At 39.1% G+C, this 19,301-nt stretch overlaps 1 protein-coding gene across 2 annotated transcripts in view; it reads right to left on the bottom strand.

The window, feature by feature from the left end:
* Positions 1-19,301, bottom strand: part of LOC106973997 (24-hydroxycholesterol 7-alpha-hydroxylase) — a 93,869-nt gene that overhangs the window by 65,240 nt on the left and 9,328 nt on the right. For both annotated transcript variants that reach the window (XR_008298576.1, XM_015071172.3), the window contains exons 2-6: positions 14,028-14,163; positions 11,405-11,579; positions 9,943-10,092; positions 8,948-9,041; positions 528-635 (exon numbers count right to left, since the gene is read on the bottom strand). Coding sequence is in view for 1 of the 2 variants with exons in the window: in XM_015071172.3 (XP_014926658.1) it covers positions 528-635; positions 8,948-9,041; positions 9,943-10,092; positions 11,405-11,579; positions 14,028-14,163 (663 nt within the window). In the remaining variant the exon portion in view is untranslated. The remainder of the gene's footprint in view (positions 1-527; positions 636-8,947; positions 9,042-9,942; positions 10,093-11,404; positions 11,580-14,027; positions 14,164-19,301) is intronic.

Genomic DNA, 19,301 nt, shown 5'->3' with positions numbered 1-19,301 from the left:
TACCCAAGTCCTAGGACCATACCAGGAGCTGTATTATCCCTTCATTACCCAAAAGGAAATGGAGGCTGAGGGTTGAAGTTACCTCTTTGAGATTCCACAGCTCTGGAGGGGGATATCTTGATGCCAGCCCAATTCTATCTCAAATTATCCACTTGCTTACTCTCTCCCCAGTAAAATGTTAGAGTCAAGACCTACTCATTTCAAGCGCTAATACTAAGCATGTTGCCTGACAAAGAAAGTGCTCCATAAGCAGTGTTGTCACAATTGACCCCAAAGTGCAAGTTTTTCCCTTAGCCTGGGATGAGCTGCCTTGCAGAGGGCAGAATTCACTTGAGATCTCTGCTTTGCCTCCTCTGTGGTTTTATCAGATTTTACTAGCCATGTGAGTTTTGTTTTCCTAGCTCACAACCAGATCCACTGCTGTCTTTTTTCTTTCCCATAATAGAAAGAACAGAAAGAAAAACGAAGGAAAAAACTTGAAATTGCAGTAGACAGAACTGTAACCCTTACTTTACTAATATACTTACAGGGACAGCATTGGACAGAGAAGCCCAAAGTATTAAAAGCCCATAGTTGGGGCTCTTTTCTTCATTTCTTTCCATCTCTATGATATCCAGCAAAGTCTGCATTAATGTCTGTTTAAAAGAAATACATACTGTCAAACCACAGCTACGTGACAAAGAGTGCTGTTAATAAACAAAGAGCATGCATATTTTTCAAATAAGCTATTTCTGCCATTCCTAGCCTTGGAGCTTGAGGCATGCTAAGGGATATATATTCTTACCAGCAGGATAGCAATTAGGAGTAGGGGCTCTGCTGCTTTATGCACTGGTTCAAATTCTGGCTTAGGTTTTTGGTTTTTTTTTTAAAGACTTTAGTTTTTTTAGAGCAGTTTTAGGTTTACAATAAGATTGAGAGGAAGGTACAAAGACTTCCCATATGACCCTCACTCCCACTCATGTACAGCCTGCCCTACTATTAATATCATTCACCAAAATGGTATTTTTTTTTTTACCATGGATCAAGGACACGGACACATCATAATCACCTAAAGTCCGTAGTTTACCTTAGGGTTCACTTTTGGCATTATAAACTCTATTGGTTTGGACAAATGCATGATGATATGCAGACATCATTACAATGTCACACAAATTATTTTCACTACCCTAAAAATCCTCTGTGTTCTGCCAATTTACCTCTCCTTCCTCTCCAACAACCACTGGTCTTTTTCCTTTCTCCACATCTTGCCTTTTCCAGAGTGTCACACGGTTGAAACTATACATTACGTAGCCTTCTTAGATGGGCTTCGTTCACTTAGTGCTATGAATGTATGGTTTGTCCATGTCTTTTCATGGCTGCATAGTTCATTCCTTTTGAGTGCTGAATAATATTCCAGTCCCTAGATGTACCACAGTGTATCCATTTACCTACTAAAGGGCATCTTGGTGCCTTCAAGTTTTAGCAGTTATGAATAAAGCTATTGTAAACATCCATGTGCAGGTTTTTTGTGTGAACATAAGTTTTTAAATCATTTGGGCAAATATCAAGCAGCGTAATTGCTACATTTTATGGTAAGAGTATGTTGTTGTTGTTGCTGTTTTCTATAAGAAACCACCAAAGTGTTTTCCCAAGTGTCTGTACCATTTTGCCCCCTCAACAACGAATGAGAGTTCTTGTTGCTTCGCATCCTCACCAGCAACACCAGTGGTGTTGTCAGTGTTCCAGATTCTGGACAGAATGAGTGTCGTGGTAGTTCAGTGTTGTTTTCGTTTACATTTCACTGATGACATATGATGTGGACCATCTTTTCATACGCTTTCATCTTCTCTCATGGGTTGTATTTTTTGGTGTGATACCTAAATAGGCATCACCATACCCCAAGGTCAAGCAGGTTTCCTCCCATGTTATCTTCCAGTAGTTTTATACTCTTGCATTTTACACTTAGGTCCGTGACTCATTTGAGTAAATTTTTGTGAACTGTATAAGATCTGTGTCTAGATGTTTTGTTTTTTTTTTTTTTTGCATGTGGGTGTCCCAACTGTTTAGTACCATCTGTTGAAGAGTCTATCTTTGTTTCTTTATATTGCCTTTGCTTCTTTGTCAAAGGTCAGTTGATTATATTTAAAAGGGTCTATTTCTGGGTTCTCTATTCTGTTCCATCAATCTATTTGTCTATTCTTTCGCCAATACCATACTGCCCTGACGACTGTAGCATTACAATAAATCTTGCAGTTGGGGAGCATTGCTCTTTTGAAGAATTTTGTTATTCTCCTTGAATATTGTGCTGGTGATTCTGGGTCTTTTGACTCTCCACATAAACTTTGGAATCAGTTTACTGATATCCATAAAATAACTTGCTGGAATTTTTACTGAGACTACATTGAACGTATAGGTTAAGTTGGGAAGAACTGACATCTTGACAATATCGAATCTTCCTATCCATGAACATAAAATCTCTATTTACTTGGTTCTTTGGTTTTGTTCATCAGAGTTTTGTGGCTTTCCTCATGCAGATCTTATACATCATTTGTTAAGTTTATACCTAAATATTTCATTTGGGGGGGATACTAATGTAAATGGTATTGTGTTTCTAATCTTATACTCCACTCGTTCACTGTTGGTATATGGGAAAGCAATTAACTTTTGTATATTAACTTGTCTCCTGCAACTTTGCTATAATTGCTTATTAGTTCTAATAGTTTGTTGATTCTTTTGGATTTTCAATACATATGATCATGGCATCTAAGAAAAAAGATAGTTTTATGTCTTCTGTCCTGATAAATGTAACTTTAATTTCCTTTTCTTGACTTATTGTATTAGCAAGCACTTTCAGCATCATGTTGAACATGGTGGTAAAGAGGACATCTTTGCTATGGGGTTCTGGTACCAATGTCTAATATGTATGTGTATGGGGAGTGGGGGAGGGAAGTTTCAAACAATGATAAATGGTATTCAGGACAGTATCTGGGTGCCCTATAATTCAATTCAATTCTGACACTATCTACCCAGAAATAGCATGAGATTATACAGGTTAAGTGTTAGTCTGTCAGGACTTGTTAGTCCTGGACTTGTTAGTCCTACAAGATTATACCCTTTCTCCACCCTTGCACCTGCCCTTCAGATGCCAGTCACAGCCCAGGTTATTACCTGGACTTTGGACCAACAGGCTGCAGACTGGAGGTTCCAAAAACCTCCTCCTTGGGCTTCAGATGCCAGCTGCAACTCCAGGTTGTTATCTGTACTTATAAAAATCAGAGGTTCCCACAACGCCTTCCTGAGGTTCAATTAATTTGCTAAAGGGGCTCACAGAACTCAGAGAAACATTTTATTTACTGGATAACCAGTTTATTACAGAAAGATATGATAAAGAATATAGAGAGACAACCAAATAACCATATATAATTTCATTTATATACAAGCACACATAAGTGTGCATATATATATATATATATAATCAAATACATTGTTGCTATTATAAGTTGAGCAAATTATATCTGTTAGATCAGTTAAGAATAAGGAAAATACATTTTTATTTCAACTTCGTTTATTTCTTTGATGCTCTTCCCTTCTTTATATAGATCTGAGTTTCTGACCTATATTATTTTTCTTCTCTGTAAAGAACTGCTTTATTAATATTTCTTATATAGAAGGTGTATTGGCAACAAATTCCCTCAACTTTTGTTTGTCTGAGAAGTTCTTTATTTCTCCTTCACTTTTAAAGGATAATTTCACAGGGTATAGAATTCCAGACTGGGGGTGCTTTTTTTCTCACTCGACTCTTTTAATACTTCACTCTACTCTTTTTTTGCTTGCATGGTTTCTAAGGAGAGGTCAGATGTAATTCTCATCTTTGTTCCCCTGGAGATATGGATTTTTTCCTTCTGGCTTCTTTTGGGATTTTTTATCTTTGGTTTTCTGTAATTTAAAAGTAATATGCTGAGGTGTAGTTTTTGGTGTTTACATGATTGATGTTCTCTGAGCTTCCTGGATCTATGATTTGGTGTCTGACATTAAATGGGGGGAAATTCTGTCATTATCATTGTCAAATATGTCTTCTGTTCCTTTCTCCCTTTTTTTTTCCTCCTTTTGGTATTCCCATTATATGTATACTATGTCTTTTGTAGTTGTCCCACATTTCCACAGTCTTTGGATGTTCTGCTGTATTTTTTTTTCAGTGTTTGTTCCCTTTGATTTTCAGTTTTTGGGGATTCAACTGATACATCCTCTAGCTCAGATATTCTTTTCTCAGCTCCGCCAGCCTACAAATAAGTCCATCAAAGGCATTCTTCATTTCTGCTATAGTGTTTATTATACCTAGCATTTAATTTTGGTTCATTCTAAGGATTGCCATCTCTCTGCCTACATTGTCCATCTGTTCTAGCATTCAGTCTATTTTCTGCATGGACCCCAGTTGTTTCAAAGTCTCAATCTGATAATTCCAACATTGGTCCATTCCACCTGCTACTTGTTGTTAGGATGGAGTTGCAACTTCCAAGATCCTTATGTGTAACCAGAACCTGGTTTAGTTACTCAAGACCTAGGTAACCTTGGACAAGTTGCTTTAAGCTCATCAATAAAACGGCCATAACACGGTATCTACCTCATAGGATTGTTGTGAGAATTAAATCAGTTAATACCTATAAAGTGCCTAAAACAAAACTTAGTACATAATAGCATTTTGACAATTTTTAAAAAATAAACCTCTGCTTTTTGTTGGTGGGAATGCAAGCTGGTGCAGCCCCTCTGGAAAACAGTACAGAGGTTCCTTAAAAAACTAAAAATAGAACTACCCTATGACCCAGCAATCACACTACTAGGCAGTTAACCATGGGATACAGGTGTGCTGTTTTGAAGGGACACATGCACCCCCATGTTTATAGCAGCACTATGAACAATAGCCAAAGAATGGCAAAAGCCCAAATGTCCATCGGTGGATGAATGGATAAAGATATGGTATATATATACAACGGAGTATTACTCGGCAATCAAAAAGAAGTAAATCTTGCCATTTGCAACTACATGGGTGGAACTGGAGGGTATGATGCTAAGTGAAATTAGTCAGTCAGAGAAAGACAAAAATCATATGACTTCACTCATATGAGGACTTTAAGAGACAAAACAGAGGAACATAAGGGAAGGGAGACAAAAATAATGTAAAAACAGGGAGGGGGACAAAACAGAAGAGACTCATAAATAGGGAGAACAAACTGAGGGTTACGGGAGGGGCTGTGGGAGGGGGGATGGGCTAAATGGGTCAGGGGCACTAAGGAATCTACTCCTGAAATCACTGTTGCACTAGATGCTAACTAATTTGGATATAAATTTTAAAAGTAAAAAATAAAATAAAAAAATAATAAACCTCTGCTTTTAGGGAAATGCCAGCAACACAGAAACACAGATCTCTGAAGAATTCAAGAAAAAATCCTTTCCCCATTTTCCACGAAGATTCTCAGCCTATACACCATGAAGAAAGTATCATCAAGCCAGTATATATTATAAATACTGCAACATGAAGAGAACTGATATTTGACTGGAATGGTTCCAACTAAGCTCAGAGCCCCATCCAAGACCATCTACAGTTGCTCTCGGGCCACCACACAAATTCCCTGAGCATGTTTTCTTCACTGGGAGGTTTCCTGAACGCCCCTTTATCAGTGGCCATTTCCCATCAGGGGGAAGAAATTCAGACACTGTACCATTTTCATTGAGCTGCTCATGCACTTGGAGCCTTCAATAACTCAGGTTTAGGTTACAGAAATGATAGTAGCTAATGCCTAGTCATTGCCTGCTAAGGCGAGTTCTGTTTTATGGGCTTTACAAGTATTTAACCATCCAATCCCCACCACGATTCCAAGAAGTAGATACCATTATCTTCACCATTTTACATTTGAGGAAACTGAAGCACAATTAAGTTAGGGAACTTTGCCAGGGATAGGCAGCGTGTCGATGACTGAGCTGGGATTCCTACCCTTTGAGCCAGGTCCTGGCTCTGGAGCCCACACTCTTAGCTACTACACTGTAGCTACTGCCCCATGAGAGATACAACCCACAACTCTCATGGATTAGGGATTAAGAGAACTGCATTTTACCGTTAGTAGTTTTGCTTCGGGTCTTATGATATGAGAAATAACTGTTAAATCACTATCAAAGAAAATACATGATGGGAGACTATTGCTGTTACTTACAAAGGCATGTAATGTTTCAAAAGTGATTAACCACCCTAATCCTCAGCTTCCTGGTTTTAATAATCCCCAGTTTTCTAGGTATTATAGTGATTGTGAAAAATGAGTCATGAACTTGTGGAATGTGTAACACTACACCTAGCACCGAGTAAGCACCACAGAAATGCTACCGATGCCTCATTGTTACTGTTTTTGTGACAATGGATTAGCAAAATTGAAAATCCTAGGTTTTATCATGCAACGTAAATTGTTGCAACACAAAGTTTGTACCTCATGAAAAATCCTATAGATGGATTTCATTCTCTGGATATGCTATTCTGTAGGTGCAGTCTTAATTTTAAATGAAAATACTAGTTTAATATACATCTAGAATAACAAGAGAGAAATCACCACGTTTGATGTTTATAATGTGATGAAATGTGTGGGTAATATTTTAAAAAAACAAAAACTTCTTCCAGTCTTCTGCTTAACTAGGCCATTGAAATCTACTTATACAGTAGAAGACAACAGAATCTTTTATTTTCTTCTTAGCCCACATTAAAAAAAACTGGGTACAAAACACAAGCTCAGTGTGAACACTGTTGGAAGAAACAGAAATGATACACAAAAAAATGAAAACTTCTCATGAATGTTCAAACTGAGTTCTCTCCCAGTCTTTTAAAAAAACTTTTTAAGTGTTTATTAATTTTTTTTAGAGAAAGAGAGAAAGCGCGAGCAGGGAAGGGGCAGAGAGAAAGGGAGACACAGAATCCGGAGCAGGCTCCAGGCTCTGATCTGTCAGCACAGAGACTGATGTGGGGCTTGAACCCCAGAACCATGGGATCATGACCTGAGCCGAAGTCAGACACTTAACCGACTGTGCCACCCAGGTGCCTCTGTCCTAAAGTCTTAAATGTTGGACTATCTTCAGCAAAGTTCAAAATGTGTCTCTATTCAAATAGCAAGTTGGAGTACCTATGATTAAAAATGCCTCCTTTCGGGGCGCCTGGGTGGCTCAGTCTGTTGGGCGTCCAACTTCGGCTCAGGTCATGATCTCGCGGTCCGTGAGTTCAAGCCCCGCGTCGGGCTCTGGGCTGATGGCTCAGAGCCTGGAGCCTGCTTCCGATTCTGTGTCTCCCTCTCTCTCTGACCTTCCCCCATTCATGCTCTGTCTCTCTCTGTCCCAAAAATGAATAAACGTTAAAAAAAAAAAAATGCCTCCTTTCTTCAGAATAGGAATGAGAAATGTTACTCTAGAAGTATTGTCAGTGGAGAGTTTAACTGTGGCATTAAAAACCCTTTTTCCACACCCACAAATTGCAGATCTATCTGGATGAATCTTTTACACACATGGGGCTTTTCCCCTCAATCCTGGAAAATTATGCAAACAAAAATGTATTTGTCTGGGTCTGTTTATAAAATAGAATCCTTAGCTGCAACATCATTTATCAATAAAGGGCATTCCAGAGTAGCTTTCTGTTCTCTTTATTTAGGAGGGAGATACCTAAGCATTTACACATCCCTATTTTTCTAAAGCGACCTTCCTCTCCAGTGTTAAGCAGAGTTGCTTGTGATAACACTTGCTGTCATAACATAAAAGCAAGCAAACAGAGATGTTTGATATCATCTGTAAATACTAAAAGATCTGATTTTTAAGAGGTTAGAGAGGGAGAGAGCCAAAGCATAAGAGAATCATAAAAACTGAGAACAAACTGAGGGTTGATGGAGGGTGGGAGGGAATCTGTGGCACATTATTATCTACCCCTAATATATATATCTATATATATGGGTGGGTGGGTGATGGGTATTGAGGGCACATTTTGGGATGAGCACTGGGTGTTGTATGGAAACCAATTTGACAATAAATTTCATATTTAAAAAAAAAGATCTGATTTTTAATGATAATCACATGGTGTAAGCTCTGATGTGGTCCTCACTACTCTCTAATTGCTTCACAAATATTAACTCATTTAAGCCCCACATTCTATGAGGCAGGTGAAGAAACTGAGGCCAAGAGGCGAGGTGCCATGCCCAAGGTCATGTGACTGGAGACCGAAGTTGAGCCCGCGCTCAGACTCAGTGAATCCCAGTCTCTGATCAGTGGAGGGTAGGGGAAGTCTGGAGAATCAGATAGTTTTCAAAGCTTCCCAGAGATTCTGATGAGCAGACAGGGCTGAGAACCTTTCTTCCTTTCATTACGCAAGTGTAAGAACCACCTGGAAGGCCCATGAAAGCACAGACTGGTGGGCTCCACCCCAGAGTTTCCGATTGAGTAGTCCCAAGGCGATGTTGGTACCATTGGTCTAGGGACCACACCTGAAGAACCACAGATCTAGGACCCTTAGGACAGTGGCTCCCAGGGCATTGCTTTTCAAATTATATCTTACCACATCCTTGCATTTGAAGAGAGAAACAATCAGTGGTAGTGGCATGAAGAACAAAGTCTATGGAGCTTTGTTCTCCTTGCCTGACGCACCATAATTCCTACCTACCATTGCTGACACAACTGTAGGATACATAAATCAGTAAAACCTTGAGCATCTTGTTATATGTTGTTGCCGTAGCCTCAGTTTTTTTCTTTATGTAGAAGACCAATAATACCTACCTCATTGTTGTGAGGATGTAGCCACAGATTAATGTACGTAAACATCCAACACGGTACTTGACACAAACATGTCACCTGAACAATCTTATGAGTTTTTAGCAAAACATCTTTTAAAAACCATAGCTTATGACTGCTTTCATCCCACATATTTTAGAAAAAAAAACAACTAAGGGATACTTACCACGGAATTATCTTTCGCAGATCTGTATGTTTTTATATCGGGAATGTTTTTCTCAAAGAGTGCTAAAAGCCACTTTTTGGATTTCGACCAGTGACTGGGTGAGGAAAAAGTAGGTGCATAAGTTAACGGGAAAGCACTTCAGGAATAACCGGTCACGGCGCGAAAGGGGGAATATCTATGGAATTATTTCTCCAAGCTTCGTCTTCAGTTTTGCCAGAATTTCATGCGAGGTCTTCCTTCAGACTTACTAGTCCACAAGAAAAATCGAGGAGGCAAGGCAGCCACATTTTTAGTGATTTTTTTTTGCGAATAAATGTTTGCATTCTTACAGGATTGGCATCAAATACAAAAAAAAAAAAGAGTATGACCTGCTTGCCCTACTTTTACTCGGGCTGTTGTCAGTTGCTGAAGGATGAAAAACTTGCACAGGGACCGAGGACTGGCTTAAGCCGGGTGAAACAAACCAGCTATGATCTTTTTAATATTATCTGACCAGCCACTACTGCAGACCAGCTGCTAAGGCATTTAAGAATTCATGTGTTATTTTGCATTCAAACCATGGGAGCCAACCGTGAGAAATACATTTGACCATGTCTCCTTTTGCCTCAGAGAGACTAAAAACAACAACATCTATGATCGATGATACTTGGTGATTTAGCATGGTTCCAAACTACAGCCACAACTGTGATAATAAGAAGCAGTAAATGAGAGAAATTCTTCGTTTCATGTTGACACTCTCTCTCTCGCTTTCCCTCTCTCCCGTCTCATTTTTGCTCTTCAAAATTAAAAAAAAAAAAGGAAAGAATGCATTTCTCTCTTCTTCAGTTCCTCCAATAATTTAAACACAAACCACAAACAAAATCTGATCATGAGAAGTAGCTTTTGTGTCTTCCACTTGGATGCTGCTCTCCCTACTCAGAAGAGGAAAATGAGACACGTATGTATTTCTGGGAGGAGCTTGGTTGGTTAATTAATTATAGGGAAAATCTCTCTACCTTAGGAGACACTCTGGCATCTGGGACCCGTACTCGAAACCTTCGTCGTAAGCTTGAAAATGCTGATGGAACTCCCTGATTTTTCTCTCATTTGTGGGGAACAAGCCTTTTTGGAAGAGTATATTCACTGAAACCGGATAAAGCAGATGCCTACAAAGATAAAAACACATAAAAAGTCAGACCCAATGACCAAAGAAGAAAGGTACAGGATACAAAAAAAAGGGCGTTACTTTAATAGATATATATTAGGGGTAGATAATAATGTGCCACAGATTCTTTTGGGAAAGTGTTACTCTTAAAAGGTTTTAATATTTGCTCACTGTGGTCAAGATAACTTAGGGGTAACTGAAATTTTGGTTTATTTCTCTGAAGATTTTAAAATGCTTTCTAAGCAAGCATTGTTAGATCTTGACAAATGTGAGATGATACGCCAGAAATAAATTGACTCAATGTAATTTCAACAAGCGCTTACTTAGCAAGTAATACCAATAACTAAGATACAGCCCATGATTTTAGAGAGCAGCAAAAAATAACCAAAGACTCAGGGCAACACTAGTTACCAAATTTCCTAAGCTCTCACAGGATCCCACAGATCTGAACCACTGCGTACTGAAATACAGTACCTATCATCATTAAGTTTTGCCATAAGTAAATAAAATGATTACTGTGGCATACTTAAGTGAAAAAAAATCAAAGATTATTAATACAACTTAGACTAGTGACACCAAGTACTGTTTCATTTTTATTTACCATCCCTTCTTCACTAGTTTTTCAGGATCTGCTTCCCCCAAAGTTTCAAAGACATCCAAGAATTTGCTTTGTTTTGTTGTAGGTACTGGACATGCTACAAGTTTGGATGGCTGCTTATTTTGTTTTTTGGTTTGTTTTCCTCTCTCTCTCTTGTTGGACCTCTAACAAAATAGTAAACGCTGCTCTTTTATTATGAATCTGAACTATTGAATCCTGCCCTCGGCATCCTAATGAGATGGAAAAATGGCCGACGCGGTAACTTCAATTTACCAAATCTCCTTATGCATGCTGGGAATTTTTCTCATGGCTCCCTCTGCCCAGCCCTGACCTTTGCCAGAAAGCTTCAGAACACAGCTGAGGCCATTTGGCTTCTTCCACTGCCCTTCCCTGTCTCACCTATCAGCATCCCCTGTAGGTAGATATGTTCTATGGGGCATGGCATCACTAAAGAGAAATTACTATAAATGTTTTTAAATGATTGTATGGGCTTATTTGCTCACCTTAAAATTGGTGTGCCAACTAAAAACTACCTGTTAATTAGAATTGAAAAGATTAATATAATCTCATAATTACCTACTTAGACTTCATTAATCCACCAGATAATTTTTTACATTCAATGCACTGGCTGCAGATTTTTTTATCCTCCCCCCCCAAAAAAAGACCCACATGCAAAAACCCTACAAGATTAACCCCTACTAATGCAACTATTTACCTTACGAAGTTGCTCAGCTCCATTGTCCCATGAGTGCCTAATTTCTCCAGTTGCTCATGTAGTTCCTCAGTCAGTTGTCCAGTGAATTGATATAGGTTCACAGTCCCTATTTTCCCTTTGATCATGACATAAAGTTTTTCATGCAGTGTTAAAAAAGTATTTTTTGGAATCGATGCTATAAACAGAGAAAACTATTTTCAAAAGAAGCAATGACTCCTTGAAGCAAATAGTCAACCTACATCTACTATTACTTGGTCAGGAGGGACTAGATCCAAAGTCCTCCCCTTACATAAAATCGCCTCCCACAAATAAGAGCAGGTGAAGATTCGACCTATCCTGCGAGTCAGTAAAAGTCTGTAGGGAGATTCACTCTAAGGGGTGATCTACAAGTGGGTGATTCGGAGGACCTCTGGGAAACATAAATGTAGTGGTTTTATTTTTATCTTTATTTATTTAAAAAAAAAAGTTTTGATGTTTATTTTTGAGAGAGAGAGAAAGACAGAGCATGAGTGGGGGAGGGGCAGAGAGAGAGGGAGACACAGAATCTGAAGGAGGCTCTAGGCTCCGAGCTGTCAGCACAGAGCCCAACGCAGGGCTCCAACTCAGAAACTGAGGTGAGATCACAACCTGAGCCGAAGTCGGACCCTTAACCGACTGAGCCACCCAGGCACCACTTATTTCCATGTTAGGCTTTCGTTGGCTTCCTATCCTTAACAAAGTTTACAAGGCATTCTACTACCTTTCTAGTTTTCCTGTGACATTTCCAGCCCCTTCCTGCCCCCCCTCCTGAGATTTGTATTCCAGGTACAGTGTATTCTAATATTTATATTTCCCATCATTTTTATGAGATGTACTATCTGCTCAAAACTCTTTACTTGACCAGCCTCACCCCATTCCCACACACCCACAACTATAAGCCACACATTTATCCTGCCAACTTCTTTTTCTCCTTCAAGTGTTTTACTGAATATCACTTCCGCCAGGAGGCCTTTCCTAATCCCATGAGTAGCTCTTGTTCCTTTGCATTAGTGTTTGTTCATGATCCTTCCATGATACACACACACTCCTGCTTGAGTTTGGCCAGTAAGAGTATGAATTTTTAAACTCACTAGTCTTACATATTTTTCTTTAGTCCTCTTTTATTGTCGGCAAAGTAACTTTTGTAAAAAAATAATGTTTGGTTTCATATTTCATCAGCCTATTATGGGTAGGTTACATTTTATACAAGTTCATTAAAAATAATGTTTAGATCTCCTGAGCATACATCTCTGTAGCAGGGGAATGTACGAGAGGCAAAGGAAGCTGGCTCAAGAGTACTTATATTAACATATTTTGTCTATTAAATAGAAATATTTAAACATGAAAGTCCCCAGTGGAGGCAGAGGTGAAAAAACTTGGCCACTTCTATGCAGCCCTAACACATGAGAGGTTGGCATATTTTTCTGGAGGGATATATGAAGATACAGATCAAGAGCCTTCAGAATATTTCTATTCTTTGATCTGGAATTCCATAGTTTATTTATTTAACTTTTTTAAGTTTATTTATTCTGAGAGAGAGAGAGAGAGAGAGAGAGAGATGAGACAGCATGAGTGGGGGAGGGGCTCGGAGGGAGAGGGAGAGAGAGAGAATCCCAAGCAGGATCTGCACCGTGTGGAGCTCTACGTGGGGCCTGAACCGTGAACCGTAAGATCATGACCTGAGCCGAAGTCGGACGCTTAACCAAATGAGCCACCCAGGTGCCTCTGGACTTCCACAGTTTAAATATTAAGAAGCACTAAATAGTCAAAGAATTTGGCCAACATGTTGTGATTTTCATGCAAGCAAAAAGAAATGATCATCATGCTATCGGTCACTCACAGCTTTTAAAAACGTTCTGTTTTAATGGTAAGAAATGCATGAGAGGCTACATGAAGAGAAAAACTAAGAAAGAAGCAAAAAAAAAAAAAAAACCCAGAAAAGAAAAGAAAAAGAAACCAAGGAAAAGAAGAATCAGGCACAAAAATGCAATCGCTCTGCATTCTTGGGAGGACAAATGGCTTCAGCACCACACGTTTGCAGCCTGGGAAGAAATAAAGTGGACGGTCACACCAGAAGCATGCTGACAAGTACAATCCAGCAGTCTCTGAGGATGGAGAACAAAAGGCCGCCGATTACATGACGCCAAGCCCCACTTACCTTAATAGCCCTATGGAATGTGTCAGGAAATGCCATAGTAAAGGGCTTACTAAGCAGTGGAATTCTACTTTCAGTGAGCAGAGTAGCAACATGTGATCAAGCCAAGAGCTATAGCCTGAAGAACACTGTATACACGGCAGCAGATGTTCATGTCCCAGTGAACATCGTGGGAGCTGTAACAGGATACAGATTCCGAATATTTTCCAAATAAACAGCAGCGAGGTAACCTCGTCTCTTACACACGTCTAGTTAAGACTGAAATGAGGCTGCCAAGAATTCGTTTGTCAACTACCAAAATCATCAGATGTTCTTTCTATCTTATGTTCCCACTTTAGAGCATAAAATAAGGGTTGTCATCATTCTCGGTAGAGGAGTGAGGGGTTGTTACCCAAAGCTGCTCTTGGACCAATGCTGTATTCAAACAAACTATCTGAAAATATTCTTTACCTGTACGATAGACGGGCTTTTGCACTGCTAGTTCAAAATTTATTTCTTTGGATTTTAGAAACACATTAATTCCCTCTTCTTCAGTAACAAAGGTCATTCGGGTGCCCATAACAAAGACTGTAAATACTGGTCCATACTGGAAGAAAACACATAAATACAGATATTAGGAAGCATTTCTAATAAATAAGTTATGGGCCATGGGTTACACAAGAACCCCAGTGCTGAAGTTATAGACAAGACACAAATTATTATGCTTATATATAGTAACATTATACATCTTGGCAGATTCAGCCAAATATAAATTATATAAATCATGATTTATTCTGTCCTGATACTTAACCTTCCTTTTGATCATGTTATTTGTTTGAAGCTTCCTTTCTTGTAGTAAGAAATAATAACTAGAAATAATTATTAGAAATTATGTCAACAGTGATGTTTGAACCTTGTTTTCCAGATAGCAGTAGGCTCACGAGCAATCTACTGCTCAATTTTGTTCAAGAAAAACATACAAAACAGCTGACTGATTTTACCTTAAATCTGTGGTCATGCAACAATGTCCTGCGATCCTGAAAAGTCCTCTAATGTGTTCACTGTCTCACTTTCCAAAATTACTATTTCCCTTGGATACCTGCCCTACCCATGCCACACAGAGATAGTTCTGGCTTCGTAGCTCACGAGGAAAACGGGGGCAATCAAGTAAGGGCACTCTCAAATTGTCACCACCAGATCTTGCAAAGATACACGTTTGTATCCATTCTCCATGCTTCCCTTTGGGTTAGGACAGAGGGGACGTCCTGCTCCTGTGGAATGTCTGCACTTGCTCACTTGCATCATGGATTCCACACTCTTACCTTCTCTTAACTCCATGTTTATGCACCCTGTCATCCCACATCATCACTCCTGCCCTCCATCAGATCACCAGCAGCCTACAAACACTAGCCCAGAGTTTGATTTCGGGAAGTCCGTGACTTTATTGGGAGAAAAGTGTATCATTATATTCATTGACTTCAAATTGTAATTTTGTATTTTTTTCGATGACGAATGCAGGCAAAACAACCCCAATCTTATCTGTGACTCTATCATCGAAAGAAACCATTGTTCCAACTATATTCTCTTATACTCTGTGTCTCTGTGGCATCCATTCATCACAGGGCCAATTATATTAACTATATTTCTTATTCTTGATGCTCTGGTATTGGAGTTTCACTACTGGGTAGAGATTGTCCTCCTGGGGCTAGCCAATTCTTCCAGGGAGCAAAGGGCTCAGCCATCAGGGAGCATACCTTTCACATGCAAAATAACCAACCTTGAGTTTATATCACCATCTACTTCCTTATCTAACCCTCACACACCAAGTCAGTATTTCCCCTGCCCGAAATCATCCAAAGGCCAGGTACCAGGCAAGTAGACCCCACCAGTATGGCCCAACGCCCGCAAGAATTATTCAAACTAGCCAGTCCTCAATTGTTTTCCCTGCCCTGCTTGCCTTTCTTGAGGAAGCCCCAACAAAGGCTCAGGCACAGGCTTTTCTCTTGCTGTTAATGTCTGCCTCCTGACTCTTTCTTCCCTGTGGCCCTGCATGGTACCCAGTGGCCACGCTCTCAGACCTGTGAGCATAATACACTTCTTCCTTCCAATCCCTCCTTCTCATTTCCTCCTATGGCGGCTCTGACTTTACAATACCACATGCAACATATACATTCTTAGAACAATTACCCATACTTTCATATCCCATCATTGTTACTGTAAGTATTTCGAAATATTATGCTTGTCACTACTTCAATATTACAACCATTTCTAGGACCACCCTGAAATGGCACGAGATCATTCCTCTGACACACTGTTGGGCCCGATCAGGCAACTGTGGGCTTGTAACCGTTAAGCCGCCTAACAGTGAAGTCTCATTTTCTTACACTGGTGATCTGGACATCTGCATTACTTTCCAGTATTCCTTATCTATAGTTATTTGTTAGTCAATATTTAGAAGCAGATGAAGGATTTCCATTGTTGGTTAAAGTTTTGTTCAAATGAGAATTCCAATTAGGAAAGTGGCCTCTGTAACACATAATAGGTACCCAGGCCACAGTGCAGAGCAGATGAGTTCAAACACATTGAATAACTGAGGTAACTGCTGATGCATGGTATTTAAGGTAACTTATCGCAAAACTGTGTCGTGCAAATGATCATGTGCGATGTTATAAATTCGCTAACGGGGTTTTTTGGGTCTTATTTGATTTGCTTTGTTCTTCTGTGCATGACGTCTGAGTGTTATGAAGCAAAGGCAAGCACATACAGTATGTCATAGACATGGCCCTTGTGTGGTGTGTCATTAAAATTTTTATTTTGAGATAATTACGGACTAGTGCACAGTTGTAAGAAATAATACAGAGCAACCCCACGTAGCCATTACTCTGTTGTGCCTAGTGTTAACATCTTGCAAAACTACAGTATGGTATCACATTGGTATTGTGGCCGCTCGTATTGATGAAGTCAAGGTACAGAGCGTTTCCATCATCACAAAGATGCCTCATGCTGCCCTTTTATAGTCGCTTCCATTTCCCTCTCACCCCCACCTCTTCCTTAACCCTTGGCAATTGCTAACCTGGTCTTCATTTCTATAATACTGAATTTCCAGAATGTTATACAAAGAGAATCACATAGTATAGAAATTTCTCAGATTGGCTTTTTTTTTTTACTTGGCAGAATTCATTTGAGATCCACCCAGGTTGCAGTAGGTACCAATAATTCTTTCCTTCCTTGGGGCACCTGGGTGGCTCAGTTAGTTAAGTGTCCAACTTCCACTCAGGTCATGATCTCACGGTTCATGAGTTTGAGCTCTGCATCAGGCTCTCTGCTGTCAGCACAGAGCCCACTTTGGAACCTCTGTCCTCCACTTTCTCCGCCCCTCCCTCACTCTCTCTCTCTCTCTCAAAAATAAACATAAAAATTTAAATAAAATAATTCATTCCTTTACATTCCTGAGTAGTACTCCACGGTATGGATGTACTACAGTGTTTTTTAAACATGTTGAAGGGCATTTGTGTTCTTTTCAGTTTGGGACAATTACAGTTGCCATAAACATTAATGCACAGATTTTTGTGCGAAGGTAAGTTTTCATTTCTCTAGGATAAGGGCCCGGAAGTGAAATAGCTGGGTCGTATGGCAGCTGCATGCTTCATTGTTGAAAGAACTGCCAGAGTGCTTTCCAGAGTAGTTGCATCATTTGACATTTCCACCAGCAAGATATGAGTGATCTGTATGAGTTTCAATATATGAGTTTCTCCGTATCCTTACTAGGATCTGAGGTTGTCACTATTTTTTATTTAGCCATTCTTATAGGTGTGTAGTGACAGCTCATTGTGGCTTTAATGTTTATTTGTTTATTTATTTATTTTTGAGAGAGAGATACTGCACACATGAATGGGGGAAGGGCAGAGAGAGAGGAAGACAAATCTGAAGCAGGCCCCAGGCTCTGAGCTATCAGCGTAGAGCCTGATGCCGGGCTCAAACTCCCGAACCATGGGATTATGACCCGAGCCCAAGTCAGACACTCAACCAACTGAGCCACCCAAGCGGTCCTCATTGTGGTTTTAATTTGCATATCCTTATTGTCTAATGATGTTGAACGTTTTTTCATGTGTTTATTTACCATCTTCATATCCCCTTCAATAACCTGTTCCTATGTCATTTGCCATTTCTTTAGTTGACTTGTTGGGGTTTTTTCAATGCTCAGTGTGGAGAGTTCTTTATATGTTCTAGATAGCAGTCCCTTGTTGGATATGTGGCTTACAAATATTTTCTCTCAGTCTACAGCCTGTCTTTTCAGTCTCCTAACAGGGTCTTTCACAAACAAAAGCTTTTAATTTGGATGAGGTCCAATTTATCAGTTTTTGTTTTTATACATTGTGCTCTCGGTGTCAAGTCTAAGAACTAGTTTTTTGACCCCAGACATTCTCATTCTTTTCTAAAAGTCATATAGTGTTATGTTTCACATAGAAGTCTACGATCTAGTTTGAGTTAATTTTTATATAAATGGAAGACTTAGGTCAAGGTTCATTTTGTTTTGTTTTTGTTTTTGGCTTAATGGTGTCTAATTGCTTCACTGCTATTTGCTGAAAAGGCTATCTTTATTTCATTAAATTGCATTTGCAATTAAATTGAACATTTAGCGCATCTGAGTTCTCTATTTTGTTTCATCAATCTCTGTATCTATCATTGCACCCACATAATCTTGATTAATGTAGCTATGTAATGAGTCTTGAAATCGAGAAGAATGACTCTTCCCGTTCTATTCTTCTTTTTAAGATTATTTTAGCTATTCTAGTTCTTTTGTTTTTCCATATAAATTCTGAAATGATCTTGTCTATATCCACACCTTACAGGAAATTTGGTAGGATTTGCATTAAACCTGTATATCAATCTAGGAAGAATTGGCATCTTTACTATGTCTACTTCTGCAATACGTGAACACAGTATGTCTCTTCATTAACGTCTTTGATTTCTCTCATCAATGTTTTGTAGTTTCCAGAATAAAGTCCTATACACATTTCATAATTTTTACACCTATTTCTCTTTTTGAGCAACAGCACTGAATTTTTAACTACCATGTGTACATGTTCATTGTTACTATGTAGCGATACAACTAATTTTTGTGTGTTGACTTTGTATCCTGTGACCTTGCTGGATTTACCGGTTAATTCCAGATTTTTTAAGTAAACAGCCACAGCATGTGCAAACAGAGACAGTTTTATTTGTTCCTTTCCCTCTGACTCTTATTTATTTTTCTTGCTTTATTGCACTCATGGAACTTCCAGTACCATGTGGAATAATAGTGGTGGCAGCAGACATCCTTGCTTTTTTTCCAATCAGAGATGGAAATTCTTTCACCATCAAGATTGCTGTTAGCTGTAAATTTTTTGTAGATATTCTTTATCGAGTTGAAGAAGGCTCCTCCTATTACTACCTTTCTGAGAGTTTTTAAGAATCATGAATGGGTGTGGGATTTTGTCAAATGCTTTTTCTGTACAAATTAATGTTAATGTGTTTTTTTTTTTCTCCTCTTACCTATTAATATGGGAGCTTGGACTAACTGATTTTCAAATATTGTACCCGTCTTAAACCCCTGGAATAGACCTCACTTGGTCATAGGTCATATAATTCACTTATACATTGCTGAATTTTATTTGCTGGTATTTTAAGGATTTTGCATCTTTATTCATAAGGAATACTGATCTGTAGCTTTCTTCTTTTGTGCTGTCTTTATCTGGTTTGGTA

This window comes from Acinonyx jubatus, chromosome B2 (assembly GCF_027475565.1).
Source record: "Acinonyx jubatus isolate Ajub_Pintada_27869175 chromosome B2, VMU_Ajub_asm_v1.0, whole genome shotgun sequence".
Taxonomy (NCBI): domain Eukaryota; kingdom Metazoa; phylum Chordata; class Mammalia; order Carnivora; family Felidae; genus Acinonyx; species Acinonyx jubatus.
Note: the sequence above shows the minus strand (reverse complement) of the source record. Positions and strands in the feature narration are given on the sequence as shown.